Here is a 25,987-nt window from a genome sequence, read left to right as displayed (position 1 = left end):
TACAGTAATATGGAAAAAATCTTATCAACTTTGATGAGATGAGACTTAACAAAATAATAATAATAATAATAATAATAATAATAATAATAATAATAATAATAATAATAATAATAATTGTTCTACGTCCCACTGACTATTTTTACGGTTTTCGGGGACGCCGAGATGCCGGAATTTAGTCCCGCAGGAGTCCTTTTACGTGCCAGTAAATCTGCCCACACGAGGCTGACGTATTTGAACACTTTCAAATACCACCGGATTGATCCAGGATCGAACCTACCAAGTTGTGGTCAGAAGGGCCAGCACCTCAAACGTCTGAGCCACTCAGCCCAGTACTTTGCAGTATTGCGGTGAATAAACATGTTTGTAATTGGCCCTAACATATCACGTCTTCTATGATAGCGTTTGTGGCCTTTCCCCTCAAAAGGAAATGGCCCCTTGGACCAATCAGGTAGATACGTAGTTCTGCAACGATAGCTATAGAGAAGTTAGCACAGTACAATTACATTTCGTTAAAATGACCAGAGAAGTAAACTTCGCACTGCATAAAATGCTCAAATGAATGAATGAGCGCATGGTACAGTATTGTATATTCCTCGCATTTAATATTTTATGAGACTTAATTATAATTATAATGAAAACATAATTCACCTCCCATGTAGATAAAAACCCTGTGTACATCTATTGGTTGAAATTTTTCTGAGAATAGTGTACATGCAATGTACTTATGCAACACTATGCGCTCATTCTTTTTTTAGCAACTCTAGGCCTACATATTATTATTATTATTATTATTATTATTATTATTATTATTATTATTATTATTATTATTATTATTATTATTATTATTATTATTATTATTATTATTATTATTGCTCCTTTTTATCCCCCATTGAACTAAATTCACTGTACCCTATTAATTTCAGCCCAGTGCATCGCACCGCTTGGTATGGAATCTGGAGCCATCCCTGACGAAGATATCATTGCTAGCAGTTCGTTTGACAGTGGGAATGTGGGACCGCAGCACGGTCGGTAAGTGCATCCATTTTAATTCGCCTGGATTCATTAACCAGCAGATTTCTCGACAGAAAATACAACATTCTGATTTCATTTCTGTAAATTAAAAATATGCCTAGTACAAAATTTAGTGTTTCCTGTATCGGTCGCTGCATCTTAGCCGCTCCTGATGCGTAATGTTGTCCGCGGGATCTGAGTTACATAAAAGGTCCTGGGCAGTATTCACAATTAGCACAGTTCGACTGGAATGGAACTTATCGAACTTCGTGACAAAATTCACGAAACTGCTTTCATGACCAATAGCGTCAGAGGTCATGAATATATGATTTCTGGATTAACCCTTTCCTGGCTGTTGGGTAATGTATTTTTTGCTTTCAGGGTTCAATAGTGCATGCAATTCCCAGCATTGCATTGTGTTAACACCTGTTGTAGATCTTGGGAAATGTGAAAATTGTCGTTCCTTTCTCGTCGGTTGCGCTGCAAGTTTTTCAAGTGTCGCTGGCAGTGATTGACTGTTGGCGTTATAACATCTGACTTCATTTCTATAATATTTTGAAAATAAATAAACGAGATTGAACACATTAGGAGTTACGTACACTATTATCAAATCAGTATAATGCCTACATGTCGACTTCGTATTTGCACGGAGTAAATAGCGAGGAAATGAAGTGGAGATCCTATTGTATACACAGTAGCCAAGTGTTGAGTTCTAGTTTTTCTTAACGATGTTGGGTTATTGGAGCGAATGTTGGTGGTCATGTATCTGCTAAAATTGAAATATTGCGCAGACGTTGGCATTCCAGCGCTGCTGCAAAAGGAAAGTGGTCCAATGTGATTAACGTTTCTCTTTGTGTGGTACCAGGTACATTGCAACATCGTTATCAATGCTCATACCTATGAACTGAAAATCAGTTCCCTTTAATATAATGCATAGGAGCCTTAATATACGTTTCCCACCAATTTTTGTACTTTGGAATGAAGTACAAATGACGCAAGTTCATAAAAATCTTTCAAATTGTAGATGTTTATGTAACTTACTTAAATAATTAGTTACGAAGAGTGGACAAATTACAAACTGACCGTGAGAGGAGTAGGTGTGACCTAGAGGGCGGTCATCGCAGAAGTGTAGGATCGTTTAGTGCATCAGAGCTTCAGGAAGGGGTAAAACACCATTCATTTTCATGTCCACCTCCTCCACCATAAGGCCGTAAGAATATAAGTACAAAGTGCTCCGGCTTCTTTCATGGTGTTACTGAATATTGCTCTCTGTTATCCCCACACACAGCATTCTATAATGTCATGTTTTTCCCCATCTTGTGGGTCATACTTCTATTGGACCCATGTTTTTACTGCGGGTTTATTGCATCTAACTGACTTACCTTTATTGATCCAGCAGCTTCCTATGTAAATTCTGCTTACTGTCGCTGCCTGGTACCTTTGATGTGTTTTATATTGTATACCAATTTCCTCTTGTATACTTTCATCCTATTTGAGGTTCGTGTTCAATTTGCACCTTATTTTTCTCCTTTTCTTCTACGTCGCTTTGGTTTTATATTCAGTCCAATGCCTACACTGTCACCTATTGTTCCCTTCTGGAAGGTTTTCTTTGTATGATACAGAAAATGTAATTCATTTGAACCTTTTGATCAAATGGATTGGAAATGGTGGATTTTCTCATACCAAGAATGCGGCTTCTCTCAATGAAGTTCAAATCCGGTTCATTCATGTAATAACCATGAAATACTTTCTTTATATTATTAAAGTACGCCAACTAATGAAATTCCCGATATCATTTTACCCTCCCTTCTCACGTCCTCTAGAATATGCTGGAATATTACAGTTCTTCAAGTCATACGGTGTGTATCATATTACTTGGATTAGCAAAATTGAGCGAGATAGGAGCAATTACCTTTCCGTTAATCTGGTGAAAATACGCAAAAGAAACAACAATTTTGTACACAGTACATAAAATCACTGAACAAGTGCGTGGTTTTCACTTTTTCCCTTTCTGCTCCTTCCTCTGGTATTACAGTCCACTATGAACCTTGTTCTAATTTTCTATAATAATAATAATAATAATAATAATAATAATAATAATAATAATAATAATAGTAATATCCTTCTTCCTGGCTGTTTCCTCAACTTATAGGGGTCAGCACTTGATATGGACTTAACCGGTTTTACGGCCGGATAACTTTCCTAGCATCAATCCTATACGGAGGGTTGTAATCAGCATTATTAGTTTCTTTGTGGGTAGGTAGTGTGGTGTGTTGTATCTAAACACTGAAAACACTAGGCTGATTTTTGTTACCCTGAGTTTGAGAGAAAGGCTGAACGGATTGTCTTGAAAAAGGACTCTGAGTAATGCTCAGTGTCTATAGATTTGTAGAGTGTCTTTAAAAGAAAGAACATGTACATTTAAAATATATTTAAAACTCTAGGCTGATATTTTTACTTCGAGGCTGAGAAGACGACTGAACCGATTTACATCGTAAAACTTTCCGAAAAAAGCTCTTGGCCTGTAGATTTGTAGAGTGCCTTTATATTCTTAAAAATGTTTTGCCGCATATTGTTAAATTATTACAGAAAAAGTAGCATTTCGATTGCCCAAAGCGCTCGTCAGTACTTCAAGGCCACCTAAACCGTGAGAGCGCTGAGAAGTTGTCACGATAGGCGAGGTGGGAGGGGAATGGCAAGCATGTGCAGTCAGACGTCTTCCTGGTTAGCTGTACTTCGTGAACAGGAAAAGCCGCTCGTTTGCGGTTGAAAAGTGCACATTACATAAAATTCCTAAAAATTTAAATGAGAGTTTGGTGACTGGGTTACAATTAAATTCCAAAGCAGCTTACGATATTCGATAAGCACCGCTCAATATGGGATAAAGGTCCCAATGGCAAACTCACATATACCACGGCTCGAATCTAAGTCAGATTATATTTTCCTTTGGGTGTGTGACGTCAGGTCCCTAGTTCCCGTCGTGTAACTGCGTTTGTAAGCATGACATCAGTCATTCGTTAGTATGTGTAAATCGTCTTCTGAAATGTATCATAGGTAACGACATTTCATTCCTTCTAGTGGGAGATTTCATAAAGGTTTTGCCTATTTTACCATAGGCTTATAACCAAACAATTATTTGTTATAATGGTATAAAATGCCATTGCTGGTGAGATATAGTGTTTACAGTGCACCATGTCTTCTGGTATGGGCAAGAATGAATTTGTTGCTTTCATTGACCTGTCTTAGTCTCATCCTTGGCTTTGATAGTATGCAAGTGACTGAGGTGTGAGTGATGCTAGTAATAGCATTCTTTATGCAGCCAGTTCCTGTTATGAATCGTGTGAAAATATCGCTCATTGGGTCGGTTGGTACGTGTATTTCAGTAGGCTTGGCAGACTGATATGCAATGGCAACTTCTAGCTTTGTGAGGAAAGCAACGGGAAACTACGTCACTCCTTATTTCCCTAGTACGCCTTTTCGGTGACGCCTAGGCTATTTATGACGGCTGTTGGAAGAGATGTGGAAGATCAAATCAGCCTTGGGGTTGAATACCAACATACATGAAGTGGTATTAAATACCTTCCTCTTTGACCCTTCTTCAAAACACGCCGCTTACATGCGGGAAAAACTACAAAAATAGGGAATTCGCTGGTTTTTCCAAGAAATCGGTAAGTGCCTGCCATAGTATGGATACTGTGGAAATTTTCACAAATGAAGCTAGTGATGCTTCAAATTAAAATTAAATGTAAGAGTTGTTACCATACTAAAACTGTAACTCTGAAAGACTTCCAATAATCTGCGTTTGTAGTAAATAATTAGAGCATTATCGATTTCAATTGAATAGAAAAAATGCTCACTTAATATTATTTACTTGGTTTTCATATCTCACTTGGGAACATTTCCATTAAATAAAAATCATGCAGGTGACACTAGTGGGTGTAGTTCGTAATAGCCGGTCTGAGTGGCTTAGACGGTGAAGGCGGTAGATTGTTGAGCCCAAGTTCGCAGGTTCTTTCCTGGCTCATTCCGGTGGTATTTGAAGGAGCTCAAATACGTCAGCCCCGTGTTGGTAGATATACCGGCACGTAAAAGTACTCCTGCGGTATAAAATACGGCACCTTGGCGTCTCTGAAAACTGTAAAGGTAGTTAGTGGGACGTAAAACAAGTAATACTATTATTTAATTAAAGTCATAATATAAGAAAGAATTCAAATTATTTTTAGTTTTGCAAGAAGGATAGAAATAGGTGAAATTTTAGGAGACTGCTCCCTATTAATGACTTACAGAAGGGAATGCATTTTTTAACTGTGATTGTAACATTCTCGTGTACTATACCCGACATTATTACAGATGGATGCACAGGGTAATTTAGTCCGAATAATATGCTTTATCACGTTTTTACTTTTTGTTGAGACGTGTGGTAAGGTAATTTTATTCTGCTGTTATAAATGAGCCATGTATCTTATTCCTTACTCTTAAATTGTCATTATCGTGGCCATGTAGGCTAAGACTGTGGTGACATGTATGTATGTATGTATGTATGTATGTATGTTTGTTTGTTTGTTTGTTTGTTTGTTTGTTTGTTTGTTTGTTTGTTTGTTTGTTTGTTTGTTTGTTTGTTTGTTTGTTTGTTTGTTTGTTTGTTTGTTGGGTATTCAGCCCGAAGGTTGGTTGGATCCTCAACAGGTCCACCATTGGCTGTCATAGGTTGCCTAGGTGTCACTGAAGGGGCGTACTAGGGAAATGAGGAGTGAGGTAGTTTCCCGTTTCTTTCCTCACGGGGCCAGAAGTTGTTATTGCATATCAATCTGCCAAGCCCACTGATATGCGTGCACCAACCGACCCTATGAGCGACATTTTCACACCATTCATAGCAGGGACTGGCTGCATAAGGAATGGCATTACTAGCATCACTCATACCGCAGCTACTTTCATATTGTCAAAGCCAAGGATAAGACTGAGACATGTCAATGAAAGTAACAAATTTATTCTAGCCCATACCAGAAGACATAGTGCACTGGAAACACTACATCTTACCAGCAAAGGCATTGTGGTGTCATACAAAGCGAAATTAGAATTCAATTTGGATCTAAGTTGATTCGTGCTTCTTGGATTCTGTGCAACACTTCTTAGCTGACCACTTTTTCATGAAAACAAGGAAACCGCATTCGCCTTTTCAAGGACGGAAACCGTTGCGTGGCTCTCGAGGAGTGGGGGGCGTGAGATGAAGTCGCTCATCTAGTTTGCTCACCCGCTTTGGGCTGGAGTGGTAGAGGAGGAAACCGAGAGTTAGTGTTGTGGGGAAGAGAAAGAATATATTTGGTGGCGTTCCTTTCTGGACTCTAAGCAATTTTCTCTCCATTCGAGTTGAAGTAATGATGTCTCATGGAACCAATCTTGATATCCGAAGTGGCTCATAAACCAAACTACTGTCATTGGCGGAAGATCGCAGTATTAATATTTTTAATCGAAATTTTTATGCCTTATTCAGGAATCAAGGAATTTTCCCCTTTTTGAGAATTCGACGAGCACCTCCGAACAATACGACTACAAGGCAATAGCGAATAGTTGATTTCAAATTTCGGATATGAAAGTATGTTTAACATGCTACATCATGCGATAACATTCAGTTTTACCTTGTAAAGCATATAAATAAATTCGTAGAATTCCGTCTGCTGGTTCCTTTCTGACCTAAAATAAGTCCTTATCGTTGTACTATTATACCACGATTGCTACCGTTACGAAGAAATCTGTCTTTTTTTCCTCAGAAGAAAAAAAAGATCTATTTATATAAGTTTTCATGTTTATTCTTCTGCTAGTTCAAAGTAAAATAGACTTCATTTTCTCATCGGGGTTCTCATTCTAGTTTAGACATCTGAACTTTCAGTTCAACGTTTGTTATGAATAAGTCCCAGGTGTTGACTTGAGATGGAGCAGCTTCTCATACGGCGAAATGTAGGTCGCCAGCTCCCGTGTCAGTAGCAACTCTGCTTTTTTTCATTTGTGTTGCCGTTGGCAAAATCAGGTTTGTGCTGTACCCAGAAATCACACAATAATACATTCTCAATTGATAATTTATCTCAGGAAGCGCTAGGAAACAATGATTCTAGAAGTCTAACTACCCTTCAATTACCGTAGTACTAAGGAAGTATCGAGGTTGCCAGTTGGTCTAATGACATGGGTTTCTCGCAACGAATAACTTTTTAAATCCAACCGACCGCGCTGGTGTCCACTCCATTACCTCAAGTAGGGAAGACGAGTTCCTCACCAACAGAGCTACGCAGGCGACGGAAACTTCAATTATACTCTTATACATAATGTCATCCGTTCCAGTGTTCACTGAACAATAACTCTCTCGGAACTGAAATCGTGTAGACTATGTCTGGCATGGACTTTTCTTGGTGATTTATTGAAAAGTCTTACGGTACCGTACCTTGTGAGGATACTTATGTGAATGCTGGGTAATAGTCGGTGTTACTGTGTTCTTTGTACCTCCATGTAGTCACTTGAAGATACGATTAGGTAATTTTGGACTAAAAATAAAATACAAATGAGAGCAATCGGTAAAATGTCAATCGTTAATGTCTTAATTTTTTTTCCGCCCGTCTGGTTCTATCCATCAGCCCTTGTTGATGCATTACTTCCTGCTAGCAGTTCTTCCTTTTCTGACTCTTGTATATTGTTATCGTAACACCGAACTTGAATTTTGCATCTCGTGAAGTCTCATATTTTGACGAAGTAAGCCAGAAAACTGACTCCATGAAGATATCGATTATTATTTTTCATCTTCTTGTAGGAATTCATAAAGAAAATATCAAGGAAGTAAAGAGAGAAAAAAAAGAAAAAAATCAAATAGGTTAATGCTTAAGGGTTGTATAGCCGATGCGGGGTAAGGGTGTTATTTAACTCAGAGGAAAGAGAGTTCACTTCCTCATGAATAAGTCGAGACATTTAGAAGAAGAAGCACTTTGCCTGGGTTTCACTCATCCTTCGACATAAATGAAACAACAGGTTCATTTCTGGAGGTCTAAGAGCTAATCACTTTTTGTCACTTAATGACCCCTGCGAACCATGTGACCTTGCCGCGGTATGGAGGATTGCGTGACCCAATGAAGCAGACAGCCGAGCCGCAGGTGCAACCATATCGGATGGGTATCTGTTGAGAGACTTGACTAAGGAATGGTTCATCGAAAGGGGGTAGCAGCCTTTCGGAAGTTGCAAGGGCGGCGGTCTAGATGATTGACTGATATGGCTTTGTAATAATACTCAACATGTCTTAGCTGTGTTGATACTGATACACGGCAGAAAGCAACGGGAAACTACAGCCGTAACTAATTCCCGAGGACATGCAGCTCTCTCTATATGAATGATGTACTGATGATGGCTTCTTCCCGGGTAAAATATTCCATTCGAATTCCCGGGTGGGGAGACTACACGAGAGGGGGCGATCATCAGGAAAATGGATACTGAAAATCTGCGAGTCGGAGCGTGGAATGTTAGAAGTTTGTATCGTTGTGGTAGGTTAGAGAATCTGAAAAGGGAGATGGATAGACTAAAGTTAGATGTAGTTGGTATAACTGAAGTACGTTGGCAGGAAGAACAGAATTTTTGGTCAGGCGACTACCGAATTATCAACACAAAATGAAACAGGAGAAATGCAGGAGTAGGTTTAATAATGAATAAGAAAATAGGGCAGCGAGTAAGCTACTACGACCAGCATAGTGCAGGAATTACTGTCGTCAAAATAGACACCAAGCCAATGCCCACCACAATAATGGAGGTCTATATGCCTACTAGTTCAGTGGATGATGAGGAAATCGACAGAATGCATGAAGAGATAGAAGATTTAATACAATATGTAAAAGATGAGGAGAATCTAATTGTGATGGGAGACTGGAATGCAGTGGTAGGCCAAGGAAGAGAAGGTAATACAGTACGATAATTCGGATTGGGACAAAGGAACGAAAGGGAAAATCGGCTGGTTGAATTCTACACTGGTCATAATTTACTCATTTCCAATATTTGGTTCAAACACCACAAACGACAGCTGTATACGTGGAAGAGACCTCAGACTTCATTATGATTAGGCATAGATTCAGAAACCAGGTGTTGGATCGCAAAACTTTCCCAGGAGCAGAAGTGGACTGACCACAACTTGTTGGTCATGAAATGCCATCTGAAGTTGAAGAAAGGAAGGAATGCAAGGAGATGGGATCTAGACAAGTTGAAAGAAGAGAGTGTGAGAGATTGTTTCAAGGAACATGTTGCACAAGGACTAAATTAAAAGGCTGAAGGAAACACAATAGAGGAAGAGTTGATAGTCATGAAAAACGAAGTCAGTAGGGCTGCTGAAGAAATGTTAGGAAGGAAGAAAAGATCAATTTAGAATCAGTGGATAACTTAGGAGATACTCGACCTGATTGATGAACGACTAAAATACAAGAATGCTAGAAATGAAGAGGGCAGAAAAGAATACAGGCGATTAAAGAATGAAGTGGCTAGAAAGTGCAAGGTAACTAAGGAAGAATGGCTGAAGGAGAAGTGCAAGGATGTCGAAGGTGGTATGATCCTGGGAAAGGTTAGATACTGCATACAGGAAAATCAAGGAAACCTTTGGAGAAAGGAAATCCAGGTGTATGAATATTAAGAGCTCAGATGGAAAGTCACTTCTAGGGAAAGAATACAAAGCAGAAAGATGGCAGGAACATATCCAACAGTTGTATCAAGGTAAAGATGTAGATGATTTGTTTCTGGAACAAGAAGAGGCTCTAGACGCTGATGAAATGTGAGACCCAATTTTGAGGTCATAGTTTGATCGAGCTGTGAGAGACCTAAATAGGATCAAGGCACCTGGAATAGATCCCACTCTCCGAATTACTGAGTGTCTTAAGAGAAACCAACATGGCAAGATTATTCCAATTAGTGTGTAAGATGTATGAAACAGTAGAAGTGCCATCCGATTTTCGGCATAAATTTGTTATACCTATTCCGAAGAAAGCCGGTGCTGACAAGTGTGAAAACAATCGCACCATTAGTTTAGTATCTCATCCTTGCAAAATTTTAACACGTATTATTTACAGAAGAATGGAAAGACAATTTGAAGTTGAGTTGGGAGATCAATTTGGGTTCAGAAAAAATGTAGGAGCACGTGAAGCAATCCTGACTTTACGTCTGATCTTAGAGGATTGAGTTAAGAAGGAGAAGCCCACGTACATGGCGTTCGTATATCTAGAGAAGGAATTAGATAATGTTGATTGGACCAAGCTATTTGAGATTCTGAAGGTGATTGGGATCAGATACCGAGAACGAAGAATTGTTTACAACCTGTAGAAAAATCAGTGATAAGAATCGAGGGCTTTGAAAAAGAAGCAGCAATCCAGAAAGGAGTAGGAAAGGCTGCAGTTCCCCCCTCCTTTTCAATGTTTACATAGAACAGGCAATAAAGGAAATCAAAGAGGAATTTGGAAAGAGAATCACAATCCAAGGAGAGGAAATCAAAACCTTGAGATTTGCCGATGATATTGCTATTTTATCCGAGACTGCAGTTGATCTCGAGAAGCTGCTGAATGGTATGGACATAGTCTAGGGTATGAAAATGAAATGAAATGGCGTATGGCTTTTAGTGCCGGGAGTGTCCGAGGACAAGTTCGGCTCGCCAGATGCAGGTCTTTTGATGTGACTCCCGTAGGCGACCTGCGCGTTGTGATGAGGATGAAATGATGATGAAGACGACACATACACCCAGCCCCCGTGCCAGTGAAATTAACCAATTAAGGTTAAAATTTCCGACCCTGCCGGGAATCGAACCCGGGACCCCTGTGACCAAAGGCCAGCACGCTAACCGTTTAGCCATGGAGCCGGACAGTCTTGGGTAAGGACTACAAGATGAAAATAAATAAGTCCAAAATAAAAGTAATGGAGTGTAGTCGAACGAAGGCAGGTAGGTAATGCAGGAAATATTAGATTAGGAAATGAAGTCTTAAAGGAAGTAGATGAATATTGTTACTTGGGTAGTAAAATAACTAATGATGTCAGAAGTAAGGAGGACATAAAATGCAGACTATCACAAGCAAGGAAGAGCTTTGTTAAGAAAAGAAATTTGCTCACTTCAAACATTGATATAGGAATTAGAAAGATTTTTCTGAAAACTTTCATCTGGAGCGTGGCATTGTATGGAAGTGAAACATGGACGATGACTAGCTCAGAAAGAAAGAGAATACAAGCTTGTGAAATGTGGTGTTACAGAAGAATGCTGAAGGTGAGATGGATAGATCGAATCATGAATGAAGAGATACTGAATCGAATTGGTGAGAGGAGATCCATTTGGCTAAATTTTACGAGAAGAAGAGATTAATGATAGGTCACATCTGAAGACACCCAGGACTTGTTCAGTTGGTTTTTGAAGGAAGTGTAGGCGGTAAGAACGGTAGGGGTAGACCAAGGTATGAACATGACAAGCAGATTATAGCAGATGTAGGATGCAATATTTACGTAGAAATGAAAATGTTAGCACAGGATAGGGTGGCATGGAAGGTTGCTTCAAAGCAGTCTATGGACTGATGACTCAAACAACAACAACAAAAAATGTCGGCGTTGAACCGAATAGTGAAAATATTTTCTTTCCTCTGGAGCCCTACGGCTTTAATTTTGCTAATAAGTTTATATTCGTAATATTATACAAAGGAATCCTCTATGTAGATTACATGCCCAATTTTGTTATACGTTTAAGATGAAAGTCACGTGTAATGTTTGTTATAAAACTACTAATTCTTGTAACGAACTGGAGAGGAAGTATGGTATAGAAAACTATATAAATGTACTTCTTACATTGCAAATCGTTGCGTTGTATATCTATACAAACTTTAAAATCTATAACTCTTGATTTAGATAAAGGACAGCCCCAAAAATTCTCATTGAAAATACTTCTGTTTATTTGTGTATTTAGTTAATGCGTCTTGCCTTCTACACATCGTGAGTGTGAAGTCCATTTGCTAACCTGTACTATTCTAGTGCGTGTACTGAGATGCATTTCAATCAACTGGGACGAAGATTTGCAAGAAAACGGCTACCAACCTGCTCTCCTATTCAGCAATGTTCGAAATGGGGAAACTAAGGGAAAATACTTCGAAGGTGGTCATGAGTGAATTGTTAATTGTTCTTTTGTTAATTACTCTAGGTTTCGTTCCACAAGCAAAGCAAAGCCAAGCCATCTCCGTACATTCCATGAATGCTCTTGGAGGAGTGAGAGCAATAGCTTCCACTATGCGTAACTTTGGCACCTAGTAGAATAGAGGGGTTAGCTCCTTATCCGACTTTCTTTGCCACTAGGACTTAATTTGGTGTTCGCTTTGTGTAAGGTGAACCTCAGGAATGTGTGTTGATCCAGAAGTGGACATCTCGATTCTAAGATTTTGACTCCATAGCGGGGAATAGAACTTATATCCTTCCAGGTGAACCGAGAACGTATTTAAAGCCTCCGATAGTCAGTCTCTCAAGTTCGACGAACCAACAAATTTGTGTAAGAGCCGAGAATGGACTCGGGGCCTACCAGATAGGTATGAGGAAATAACAACATAAAGAATAAAGCCATATTGTTTCTATGTACACTAACACGTTGGTAGTGTCCCCTCTAAGTGCACTGAAGATAGATTTCTGTTACCATCAGCAACATATTCCGTATTTAAAGCCATTTCAAATAGTTTGAGAGTTTATACCAGTCGTTCCGTAATGCGACGGAACGAGGGGTGACTGTAGAAATACCTACAGCCTTTATAACCCACAGGGGGGTGATGGGATACAGTGCTGTATCTTTCCGCGCTTATCTTAAATAAGCCGTAAGTGAATCTACGCCCTAGGCGGGCATTTGGTGTCCCATTTCCTCCCTCACGCTGTACTTAACAGCTCATTAGGGAGTAATGCGATCGTCATCACAGACAACACCAAATGTATTTAGTATCTTGGTAAACTTGGGCTACTGCTCATCACACGCGTAGAATTCTATTATGAGTATGTTACTAGAGATATCAAACCTTTCGTCTCGGCATTAACTGCTTCTGTCTCTCAGTTCATTTCATATTTCGGGAAACGGGACTATTTTCTGTGGTTTTCTTTACTTAATGGTTTCATTTTAAGTCATCACCTTTGGTTATGTGCTTGTGTGAATAAAGTTTTCTGGTAACATGCCTTACTGTGAGGACTGCAGTTACGTAATTATTATTATTATTATTATTATTATTATTATTATTATTATTATTATTATTATTATTCTGCCCGCTGTCATTTCTTGATGGATACAGTACTTTTGCATCCATCTTTTGGCACAGGCCAGAGCAAAGTGTAGCTTCCACTGAAGTCCCAGTCTCATCCATGGCTGTGACAATATGGAAGCTGCTGGGGTATGGGTAGTGCTGATTGATGACATTCAGAGCACAACCAGTGTGTCTGAGTGTCATGAAAGGTGTTGTTCATAGGGTTAGTTGTGCTACAATAGCACTGTCTGGCCCAGTGAGGAAAGCAATGGCAAACTACCTCACTCCTCATCTTGCCTAGTACGCCTCATCTTGGTACTGCCATTGGTTTTTGTGGTTTCCCTATAACTGCATAGCCTTTCGTGATGCTATTTGAGGATCCAACCAGCCTCTGAGCTGATGACCTAATAGAGAGACGGGAGACATTATTATTATTATTATTATTATTATTATTATTATTATTATTATTATTATTATTATTATTATTATTATTGAAGCTAGGACAAGTGTGAGCACTTTGAACTGTACTGGCAATTGCCTTTTGCATTGTCGGCAGCCCTGAAGATGGTTTTCCGTGGTTTCCCATTTTCATACCAGGCAAATGCTGGGGCTGTACCCTACTTAAGGCCACGGCCGCTTCCTTTCCACTCCTGGGCCTTTCATATCCCATCGTCGCCATAAGATCTATCTGTGTCCGTGCGACGTAAAGCAGATTGGAAGGAAAAGGGAAAAACAAAAAAAAAAGCCTTGTGTAAAATACTAAACTCAGTATAACCACTGTTTGTTCCGACTGCTGTTCTCAGAACTGTAGAACTTCCCAACCCATTCGTAATTGCTCGGCTGGGACGGATGGTTACGAGGATTCGAACGTTTTGTGAACATTGAAATTTGCAGGAGCGTGCGTGAGAAATTTGCTTGTATTTCATTGGTTTTAATTCAACTTGTGCAGCATGGGAAATCAGCTTTAGTATGTAGTTGTAGGTTATGTTCTTCTCACTTGGAGGCCCCCGGCTAGATTCCCGGCTCATCCGAGGATTTAAAACATTTTTTTTTTTTTGAGGGTCGGAACGTGGTTACCTGAGCCTCGTGAGGCTTAGAGGGTTGAAGAGCCTATTGTCGACTGAACCTGTAAAATACACCCTCAGTTCGTACGTCAAATGGTTTTTGGGGAATGATTATTAATTTTCTTATCTAACAGATAATTAAACCCTGTACAGAAGAATTGGAATGTTTTAAACCCTATCTTATTTAACATCTAAGGTGTAAATCGATCAACCTATGAAATTTAGATGTTGTACGTCGAACAGTAATGGAGGAATGAATGTTTTTTTGGGGCGGTGAATGTTTATCTTCCTATTCTTCTTCTTAATCTGTTTACCCTCCAGGGTCGGTTTTTCCCTCGGACTCAGCGAGGGATCCCACCTCTACCGCCTCAAGGGCAGTGTCGTGGAGCTTCAGACTCTGGGTTGGGGATACAACTGGGGAGGATGACCAGTACTTCGCCCAGGCGGCCTCAACTGCTATGCTGAACAGGGGCCTTGCGGGGGGATGGGAAGATGGGAAGGGATAGACGAGGAAGAGGGAAGGAAGCGGCCGTGGCCTTAAGTTAGGTACCATCCCGGCATTTGCCTGCAGGATAAGTGGGAAACCACGGAAAACCACTTCCAGGATGGCTGAGGTGGGAATAGAACCCTCCTCTACTCAGTTGACCTCTCGAGGATGAGTGGACCCCGTTCCAGCCTTCGTACCACTTTTCAAATTTCGTGGCAGAGCCGGGAATCGAACCCGGACCTCCGGGGGTGGGAGCTGATCACACTAACCACTACACCACAGAGGTGCACGAATGTTTTATAAATATTACGTAACATCTAGGACATAGAATACTACCCTTCATATTAAATTTTAAGATCGTACCTAACACAGTTTCAGAAGAAGGGATATTCTTGAGAGCCAACCACCGTCTAAATCCCTTGGTGGAGAAATATTTTGAAGTACCGGTATATGATATTTTACATTTAGGATGTAAACGAAGTACCTTTACGTAAAATTACAAATTTGTACGTTAAACGTTTTTTGGAGGGATGAATAATCTTGTTTGTAGAGATAACCCCATTTAACAACTTAAGGGTGGGAAGTTTAAAAATATATCCTAATTCACACCTAGGATTTAAAATATATACCACTATTTGGAATTTTGTCTTCGTAGTTAAACGGTTTCGGAGGAAGGAATGAATATATCTGTTTTAGGATCTTAACCCCCATTTAAATTCAAATTTGTCTCAAACTTTCTGTTATTTAATATGATTTCAAATTTTAACTACGTAATTCAAGCGGTTTCATAGAAGTGAATATTTTTGTCATTATTCCTCATCCCCCAGTCAAACCCCTTAGGGGTGTATTGTTTGAAGACCACTTCTTATTTAAAATGTAAGAGATATAATTTAGTATGTATAGAGGGCAGCATCGATATCTGATAAAAATCGAGATGAAACCTCCTTTATTATTTAGATCCATTATATGTATTAAGAAGAGCCTCCGCGGCTCAGACGGCAGCGCGTCGGCCTCTCACCGCTGGATACCGTGGTTCAAATCCCGGTCACTCCATGTGAGATTTGTGCTGGACAAAGCGGAGGCGGGGCAGGTTTTTCTCCGGGTACTCCGGTTTTCCCTGTCATCTTTCATTCCAACAACACTCTCCATTATCATTTCGTAGCATTTATCAGTCATCAATAAATCACTTTGGGAGTGGCGACCCCATTGTAATAATAGCCTATATATGGTTCATTCATTACATCCCTGACCCGGTCGAGGACTGGAACCCAGGATATAGGTTTTCATTTATATGTATTAAGCTTGTTGGAAAGTGATTAGTCATTTGAGAGATTTGAATTTCTAAATATTAAACATTCAACGTGTGCAAGAATTCGTAGGTACCATTAACGGTATACAGTCTCAAAAAATTGTTCTTCCAGTTGTGCATAAGTTCAAGATTAGTTTAGTTAAACCCCTGTGTTTTAAAAATAACTTTCTTTGGCAATAAAGGAAAGGAGTTGAAAATTCGGTCGAGTACCTTGGCTGTTGTGTAGACGTAGTTTTACAACTTCAACAACTTCTACACAATTCCAAAACTTATACGTGAAATATTTTGAATTATGCCATGTTTGACACCTACAACATCCAAAGATCTTGTAAAATTTTAAATTCATACGTCAAACAGTTTGGAGGGATGTATAATTTCGTCATAAGTCGTCATCCCCCAGCCAAAACCCCTTAGAGGTGTGTTGTTTTACGACCTTTTCTTGTTTAAAATTTAAAATATATGTAGGAGCAACCATCATGTGAAATGTTAACCTCGTATGTCAAACGATTTTATAGAAATGTATCTTATGTCACAGGAACTCACCCCCGGTCAAAACCCCTTAAGGGTGTGTTGGTTTAAGACCACTTTTTAGTTAAAATGCAATGCACATAGGAGCAATCATCATGTGAAGTTTCAACCTCGTACGTCAAAGGTTTTCAGAGAAATGATATATTTTATCATCAGGCTCCAAACTCCAGTCAAAACCCTCTAGGAATATATTGTTTCAAGACCACTTCTCATTCAAAATTTCAACGGTTTCAGAGAAATAAATATGTTTGTCATCGGAATTCACCCCCAGTCAAACCCCTTAATGATGCATTGTTTTAAGACCAATTTTAATTTAAAATATTGAACCCTTTAGGTCCTTATTGAGGGATACCTACCTTCCTTACCTATCAGCAAAGTTCATGAGATATGTCTCTTGGGTCGTTTCGGGTTCTTCGTCACTTGCTGAGGTAAAGGTAGGGTTCATTAATTCTAATCTATCTACTGGAATGAAAGGTCTATTTATAAGATTCCTATTTATTCAGGGAAATGAAGTAATTTACTATGTCAACGATGTCATAGTCAATTGTGTCCACTGGACACCACAATCATTTTTACATAAATGTCAGAACACTGGTGTGAGACTTTAACGTAACTGCCTGATGGGCAATCTTACTAGAAACCATTATCTCAATTATTAATCATTTAAGAAAGGAAAGTCTGGAAATCCTTAAATTCGGCTTCCATGTGAGACCACATGTACCATCATAGTGATTCGTTATGGTCCAGCCCTCGTAACACGAACTCTGGACTCTGAGTATAATTAAGGCCGTCCAATCGGTGTGTGCCACACAGTGGTTCTACGGCATGGACCCTTAATTGAATCGATGTGACCTGCGTCTATGTCATGGACCGACATCTAATCTTCTAAGTTACTTTAAAGTCATTGTGGATGATGACCGCAAGGAAATGATGCTACAATGGCATATGGCCCTAATCTAAGTCACTGAGGTTGATGACCCCCTGACCATCCAAGTTTCTAGGCTGAAGGCTAAACACAATTAAGTTACATCGGTTGATGACCAAAGTTCCACTTTACTATCCCCAGCACATTCACTGCTCAGTCAATCAAAGTTCAATAATTTCACCAACAACAATGCTCACAAACTTTGTGGCAGTAAAATCCATTTCCTTCGGATATGTCCCTTTAATCTTTACTTTATTTTTAATATTCCCCAGACAACAAATTAAAATTTCCAGAATGCATCTCCAAGTTATTCGCTTGATTAAAGTTATTTCAAAATGCGGTTTCACTGAATTTAATAATTTAATAAATTTAAATGATTTAACGAAATTTTAACAAACAACAAATTTCATCTCCGCGGACTCTGGTTTCCTCACAAATTTCTACGCAGCTGTGATGTGAATTCAATATTGCGATGTTTATCTGGCTGGAAAAGAATTTTTTACATCATTCATGTCCAGCTATATATCTCATCTCGTGATATCATGCTTAAAAATCTAATCTAATCCTAACCGTTATTAACACTTGGATATCCTAATAATCTACGTACAAAGCAAACAACTCGCCATATCATTACGATGTCATATCTCGTCATCACTGAATTTTGCACACCCCTCGCAGACAAATCGATCATCACGACCATCGCTCTATATTTTGGACAATCCTGAAATTGGGTTACTCTGTTCCTTATACTCAAAGTTCATGGTTTCAAATGTTCATTCCGTCCCCAATTACAGTATTTCGCAATACTTAGACCAATACCGGCTATGAAATTTCAACTAAATCCAGCATTTAACATATCCCTGGCCGAGAATTACAGTACAATCTCAACTCCACTGTCCCGTTAGATAGCGGAGGTGTCTCACCCCCCTCGCTCGCTTGGCAGTTACAAGAACCACCTGGTTTATTCACAGTTGACTGACTTCTCAAATTGCTCCCTTTAAACTCTGCCGACATGATTAAACAAATACGATATTCTAACCAACAAAATGCACAGATATGCTTCAAGATGCCCACACTAATTATACGCGTTGCCAATTATACTGCTATGGATTTCTATGAATTTCTTTCCATTCTCAACATTATAAAATATTCCTCGGGTTATCATATCCCGGCTTCAATGACAGGACTCTAACCTGATTCGCACATCTCATCTCAACTCATATAAAACATTCCTCGGGCTTCCGTATCCCGGCTTCAATGACAGGTCCAACCTGATTCACAAACTAACCTCTGTTTCCCAGCTCCACAATTATCATCGACAAAGAACTGGAATAAAATCCTCACTAGAAATCCCAACATCTAATATCGCACAATGCATTACTCATGAATAACTTTGCATAAATGATATCGTATTTAATAACTTGATTTTTTTACGAGAAATGACTGAAACATTCTACTGGATCTTTTATTTGTCAGTCAGACACAGTTTAAAATGGGCATTAAAAAAGAACATTTCTCTCCGTGACCAAATTCATCCCCTAGGTTCTCACCCGACAGCGCGCTTCCACTCGATTGAAAATGAGTGACCATGGATTATTATTATTAACGTCAAAATTGCAGACAGAAGAATTTTACGTCGAATGAACATCTTACTTTGACATCACAAAATATAGGCAGTACACTCACACGGATGACGATCTACATTGGACGTGATATCACTTCCGAACCCTATTCAATAACTTTTTACAACATTATATGGCACTCGCAAGACTTCAAAAATTTATCCAAGTGGAAAATAAAACAAATGACTCTTTTAGTCGTACTCTCACATTTACAAAACTTAGTAGGGCGACCACTGCGTCGTATATCCCCATGCAAATACACTTTTAGAAATCACGATACGAGATATAAGAGGTAGTAAGATGGAAAGTCACATTACCTTATGTAGTCACACCATTGTTCGTCATAGGGCTCACCTGTGACCCTGGCATTTATTTAGCCATCTTTACATTCATGGCTGTACATCTCATTATGTTTCTTCAGGTTTCCTGGAATAAAGCATAAAAAAAAAGAAAATACCCTTCACTTGATTGCTTGAACGCACACGATGGATTATAATTACTCCCGCACACGAATTACTTAATCACATTAGAATATTTCAGTACTTTGACCGTCCTATCTGATACACTTATTTCTCTCAAGAAAACTATCTCCCCATGGAGTCAAGACTTAGCCACACTGGCTAAAATCCGCAGTCGAACTCAGTCTACTTTCGTTGGTTTGATTTCGCAGAGCAGCTCAACAATTTTCGTCCGCTTTGTATCACAAGTGCCGAAGAAGGAAGCTTCGTCATGGCGTCCCTTCATATTTATAGCAGTTACCCCCTCTCTTCGGATCTCCCCTTTTGCCGCCAAGAAAATTTCTCTAAATTTTCTGACTTACCTAAACTGTAATTTCAAGAGTTTTGAAAGTGACTACATTCTTGCTACACTTCTGGCGGTAGTGTTCATGGACATTTAAAAATTTTACGGGTTCGATTTGTGAGATGATTGACCTCCTTTGATAGGCACTATATTTTTTTGACTTGGCGTGGTCACGCCGTGTACACGCGCTTTGAAATAGTTCATAAAGATGACTTGAGATTCTTCCGCCGTCGACACGTGTGGTTGACGTCACGTACCCCAGAGCGTGGGACCGAAGGTAATCACCCCCTCGTCACGTGTCAAATCCATGCTATCAAGAATCCAACTTTAAGTTTAATTTGTTACACTATGCATAATGTTCTTAGGGCACAAAGGTCATGGGTTCAATATAAGGTATTGAGGAGTAACCAACATGTGAAGTTCCAATCTCGTATGTCAGGCGATTTCAGAGAAATTTACGGAGGTGGAGTCATAAGTCATGGCAACTAATTTTTTTTCTCGCGAACAGGAGGCATCACGGAAAATCTAAGATATGCATTTGGAAACGTACGGTATGTACTAGAGTATGATGCCACTAGATGTTTTATTTAAACAACGGTGTGGGTCTAAGCATGCACCCAAGTTCAGTGTGTGAGTGAGAGCGTCACAAAGTGGAGTTCGACAAGCAGGAGGAACGATCATATACATTACAATAGCAGTTCTCCGTGGCAGAAATGCACGCCAATGTCATGCAGAGCTGCGGGTAGCATTAGGTGTGTGACTATGATCTAATCCCCAAAGTCAAGAAGCCATTACGTGGACAACGGTTTGTTAACAAAGAGGACATCGTAACAGCATTTCGGAGAGAGGTGTCACACGTTCGCGATACACATGCAGCGAATGATGATTGTTTCGAATGTCTGTAACCAATGGAGACCTGTCCTTTGTACGTAGTCTTGTGTATTTGCTGTCTATACCATAATAGAACAATGTTTACCAATGGCCTGTGTTCTGTCACTTTCCTACTACAATCTCCTGAAGTCAGAATTTGTCTTCATGCGCTATGCATAAGCACATGCTCTGTATTTCCAAAAGCATATCTTAGATTTTCCGTGTTGTCTCCTGTTCGCGAGAAAAAAAAAATAGTTGCCATGACTTATGACTCGACCCTCGTATATTTTTTAATCAGGCCTCAGATTCAACCCCCCCCCCATATTACCGAGTTCGATAGCTGCAGTCGCTTAAGTGACGGCCGTGACAGTATTCTTCCAGCATTTGACTGGTGTGAAAATGGAAAACCTCGGAATAAATCTTCAATTCTTCCGACAGTGGTGTTCGAAGCCACTATCTCCCGAATGCAAGCTTACACTTTTATGACCGAAATCGCGCAGCCACTCACTCGGTTATTTTCGATTTTAGGATTATGTTGTCAAAATAATATTCAGGATTGGCAGAATAATTTGGTGTATGATCTGCGCCGTGGTCTTAACCTTCCGAGTACAATCTCCCTTATCTTGCGAGATGAGGAGCAGTCAGCAGACCTCGTCATCCGCTTTATGAGGGATAGTGATTTGTTTTATCGTGTGTGATGATTTCCTTTTCCCTAGTGTTTTTGGTGTCAATTGCGCTTTTATCCATTGACTTCATTTTAGTTTGTGTTGCATATTTTAATGTGTTATTTTAACGTCTAGCGTAAATTATGTGTATATATCTGTACTACAAGGCAATGCCTTATTCCTTTGTTGCCTGTATTTTCTCTTATTTTATTAGAAAATAAGGCATTGCGTATTAGATCCACTGATTGTTTTAATCTCACCCTCATTTTTCTTGATCACCATTTCTTTAACTCTAGTCAGTGGATTTGTTTTAAAATTTTAACTTCATATCTCATGTGGTTCATCTCGTTCCATCAGGGGCCGATGACCTTCGATGTTAGGCCCCTTAAAGCAACAAGCATCATCATCAATTTGGTGTATGGCATAAGTTATTCAATTTGTTCGGTTGGAAATGCATTTTATTTTATTGCATTGCATTTAGCAGGTAGGGTATTCTTGAGAGTTTCATATAATACCACTTGTCAGCCATGAGCTGTGCGATCTAGAAGGTTATAATTTGGTTTAATTTATAAGGGCATTGTAGCCTACGTTTTTATTTCAGAATTTTCCTGCAGCATTTAGAGGTTGTTAGGATGACAAAGAATACCGAATACAAGACAAATTCATTTCAATGAAGTAAATACTGTAGTTTATGGATTACGAAGTACATTACTGTGTCCGCCTCTGTGCTGTAGTGGTTAGAGTGATTAGCTGCCACCCCCGGAGGCCCGAGTTCGATTCTCGGCTCTGCCACGAAATTTAAAAAGTGGTACGAGGGCTGGAACGGGGTCCACTCAGCCTAGGGAAGTCAACTGAGTAGAGGTGGGTTCGATTCCTACCTCAGCCATGCTGGAAGTGGTTTTCCGTGGTTTCCCACTTCTCCTCCAGGCAAATGCCGGGATGGTACTTACTTAAGGCCACGGCCGCTTCCTTCCCTCTTCCTTGTCTATCTCTTCCAATCATCCCATCCCCCATGAAGGCCCATGTTCAGCATAGCAGGCGAGGCCGCCTGAGCGAGGTACTGGTCATCTTCCCCAGTTGTATCCCCGACCCAGAGTCTTAGCTCAATGCCCTTGAGGATCGCTTCTCAGCCTAGCGCTCTCTGTCTACCTACAGGCAAGGGACACCGCAGATGTAGGCTTTATGCTTAGCTTAACACGCTGCTAAGTACAGGCAGAGGATACCGTAGATGTTAGCATAGCTTAGTGCCCCTGAGGATCGCAACTCAGCTCAGTGCCCCTGTTTACCTCCAGGACACTGCCCTTGAGGCGGTAGAGGTGGGATCCCTCGCCGAGTCCGAGGGAAAAGCCAACCCTGGAGGCTAAGCAGATTAAGAAAGAAAGAAAGAAAGAAAGAAAGAAAGAAAGAAAGAAAGAAAGTATATTACTATGTCATTAAGGAACAATTCTCTTGACTCCCGTAGTAGAATAAAAAGGCTTCTGTTCATTTTGTGCATTTTATGCATATCAACATTTTATTATTATTATTATTATTATTATTATTATTATTATTATTATTATTATTATTATTATTATTATTATTATGAAAACTCAAACTTCAAGTTAAACAACAGCACAAACTACAAACTGATAAATGTGTTTTTGTTTATTCAATACCTTGGCATATTTTTGGTCCCCAGTTCCATGCGATAGTGAGTGTAATATGTTGTCTGTGAAAATATGTTGTCCACAGTAGTGAGTAAGCAAAGTCATCTCCGTACAGGTATAAATTGGAGGGCTTTGGAGGGGTGGAAGGTAAAGGCTTCCACTATCCGTAACCTCGGTATTTGATAGGGTAGAATAGTTAGTTGTACGCCCGGCCGCCTTTGCATTTTTAGTGTAAGCTGAGTGAACCACAGGACCATATGCACCGGCGGAACTGAAAATCTCGTTTTTCAAATTTTTCGACTTCCTGAGTGGGAATCGAACTCACATCCTTCCGGGTGAATCGAACACGCCTTTACCGCCTCGGCCAGGCAGTGCCTCCACAGAAGTGAGCGTAACTGAAAATATTAAGATTTGATTGATTTGGATGTCAGCTGGACTTGGAATGAGACGCGGTATTAACTCAGCGTTTGTCTGGCGTGAGAGCGAATGAACCAGGGAGAAATGGGCATTTATGTTATCTGCTGTTAATGCCAGGATTCGAATTTCTTGTCTTCAAAGCAGTGTAAATCCCAGGTTTGGAATATGTGTAAACGTGTTCGATCGACCATAAAAGATGGATTATATTTATACATTCGTCGAGAATTTCAAATATTGTAGCATGTGATTTAAACAGGGATATGGTGGAGCGTACTAATGTTTCTGTGTACAATTTACACTTTTCCCGATAATTCTTGAGTTAATCATTACCAAAGTTCCGTATATTGTATCTACGAGCCGCAGGGAAGATCAAGCTAAGTTCATCTGGAGCATGGCGGCAGGCTCGAGGGAAGTACGAAGGCGGAATAAATATGAGGGAAGGAGCTCAGGAAGACTATCCATTTCCTTTATGGAAAATTAATAAGATTTATTGTTACGTTTGTGCGCGGTCCGGTGGAAACCATTACCAAGGACAGTATCTGGATAAACTTTGAGAAAATTCTCCAACTCCTCTCCCTAGTGCTCGTACTGGACTCACCGGACCTCCGCTCTCACGCATAATGGAAGTTTTCGCTTTAATAATAATGGGCAACACCAAACATTTCGCTTGCGCAGTTACTGAAATATGAAACAGCTTCTGACGAAGGAAGAGCGGGGAGATTACAGTAGGAAATGGCGTACGGAAATGTTCCTCCTCCTGCGTGTGTTTCCTTCTTACCTTCAATGTGATAATGAAAACTGGCTCCATGTGCACTGGTGTTTTATGCAATAATGTACCTACCATATAGAATTTCATGATTTCCATTGTTTCTTATCGATGATCAGACTGCCTTATTGGTGGTTACCAGAATATTTTAGAACCTCCTCTGTAATGGGTAGTTAGTTTCGGAACTCGCCTTTTATGCTTACGGAGATGAGTGGCACAGGTTGGCAGGTTCGATTCCGGCTCACTTAGGACGTAATATTTGACGGTGCTCAAATACGTCAGCCTCGTGTCGGTAGATTTAAAGACACGTTAAGTGACTCATGTGGAACACAATTCCGACACCTCGACGAAACCGTAAAGGTAATTACTGTGTCCAATGACATTATTATCATCCTTTTATACTCAAGGTTATGGGATCGATTCCCTGCCCAATCAGTTGTAATTTGAGGGTATTTAAAACGAGAGATACGTTGTCATAGATTTCCTGATGCCATAAAGAACTTTATTCCAGTCGTCTCTGAAAATTTGTAGCCGTTGATGGGGACACTTCTTCACCATCTTAATTAATTATAGTTTTTAGTTGATAGTTACAGGTTGTATATGATCTTTATATTTTTGAACACTGTGAAATGGAACGATTATTTTGTGCCTGATTATCATTTTTGTAAAAATGAAAACAAGCTAGCTTGAAGTTTTACACAGCCATTGTTATTATGGTCATAACCATGGGACCTAACGTTTTACGTGGACACTAAACCACGGGGATGTTTATTTTTTCATTTCAAAAATTCCAAACGTATTGGCCGGGATTTTTCTATTTGTGTTACGTCGCACCGATACAGAGAGGTCTTATGGGGACGATGAGATGGGAATAGGAGTGGGGAGGAAGCGACCGTGGCCTTAATTAAGGTACAGCGTCAGCATTTGCCTGGTGCGAAAATGAAAAAAAAAAAACAAAAAACGGAAAACCATATTCAGGGCTGCCGACAGTGGGGTCCGAATCCACTATCTCCCGAATGCAACCTGAAAGCTGCGTGAACCAAACCGCACAGCCACTTGCTCGGTCCAGAGGTTTTCCTCAGTTGAACTAAGAACAGCGAGATCCAAACCCACGTGACCAACGTTTATGAATACTCACTACACTCGTCGCAGTGGAGCTAATTTGGTTACTGATACTATCTGCGTAGTCTCTCTTGTACGTAAAAATCACTTGAGGTAGTTTTCAAGGTGTAACAGTAAATCAACAATGATTATCCACCCATTTATAATAATTTGTGACCCAACGAGTTTTTAATAGTCTACTGCACACCTTCCGAGTTCCAATGAAGAACTATTGGTCTGTACATTTGTTTCTAATTAACTGTACACAAAACACAGACGTTTTAACTGCCCCTGACTGTGTTATTTTCATTAGCATACCGGGAATTGAGGAGAGAAGTGGATTTTACAGATAAAACTTGATCGTGATTTTGAAAGTCCCAAAAGGAATGGTATTGCAGTTCTACGAGAGTGTAGCCACGGGTGTTATAGTGGAACCTGCAAAACTGCATCGTGACTAATCATTTCAAAACTAGAACATGCATTGACCGGGGTTCGAACTACGTATATCTTAGTAACCAGTAACCATC

General features: G+C 39.8%; 1 protein-coding gene across 1 annotated transcript in view; it reads left to right on the top strand.

Annotated features, from left to right (window-relative positions):
- The window catches only part of LOC136864018 (discoidin domain-containing receptor 2), a 1,053,752-nt gene that overhangs the window by 507,740 nt on the left and 520,025 nt on the right, over positions 1-25,987 (top strand). The window contains exon 4 of the mRNA XM_067140517.2: positions 924-1,029. Coding sequence (XP_066996618.1) covers positions 924-1,029 — 106 coding nt within the window. The remainder of the gene's footprint in view (positions 1-923; positions 1,030-25,987) is intronic.

Source organism: Anabrus simplex, chromosome 2 (genome assembly GCF_040414725.1).
Source record: "Anabrus simplex isolate iqAnaSimp1 chromosome 2, ASM4041472v1, whole genome shotgun sequence".
NCBI classification, from domain to species: Eukaryota; Metazoa; Arthropoda; class Insecta; order Orthoptera; family Tettigoniidae; genus Anabrus; species Anabrus simplex.
Note: the sequence above shows the minus strand (reverse complement) of the source record. Positions and strands in the feature narration are given on the sequence as shown.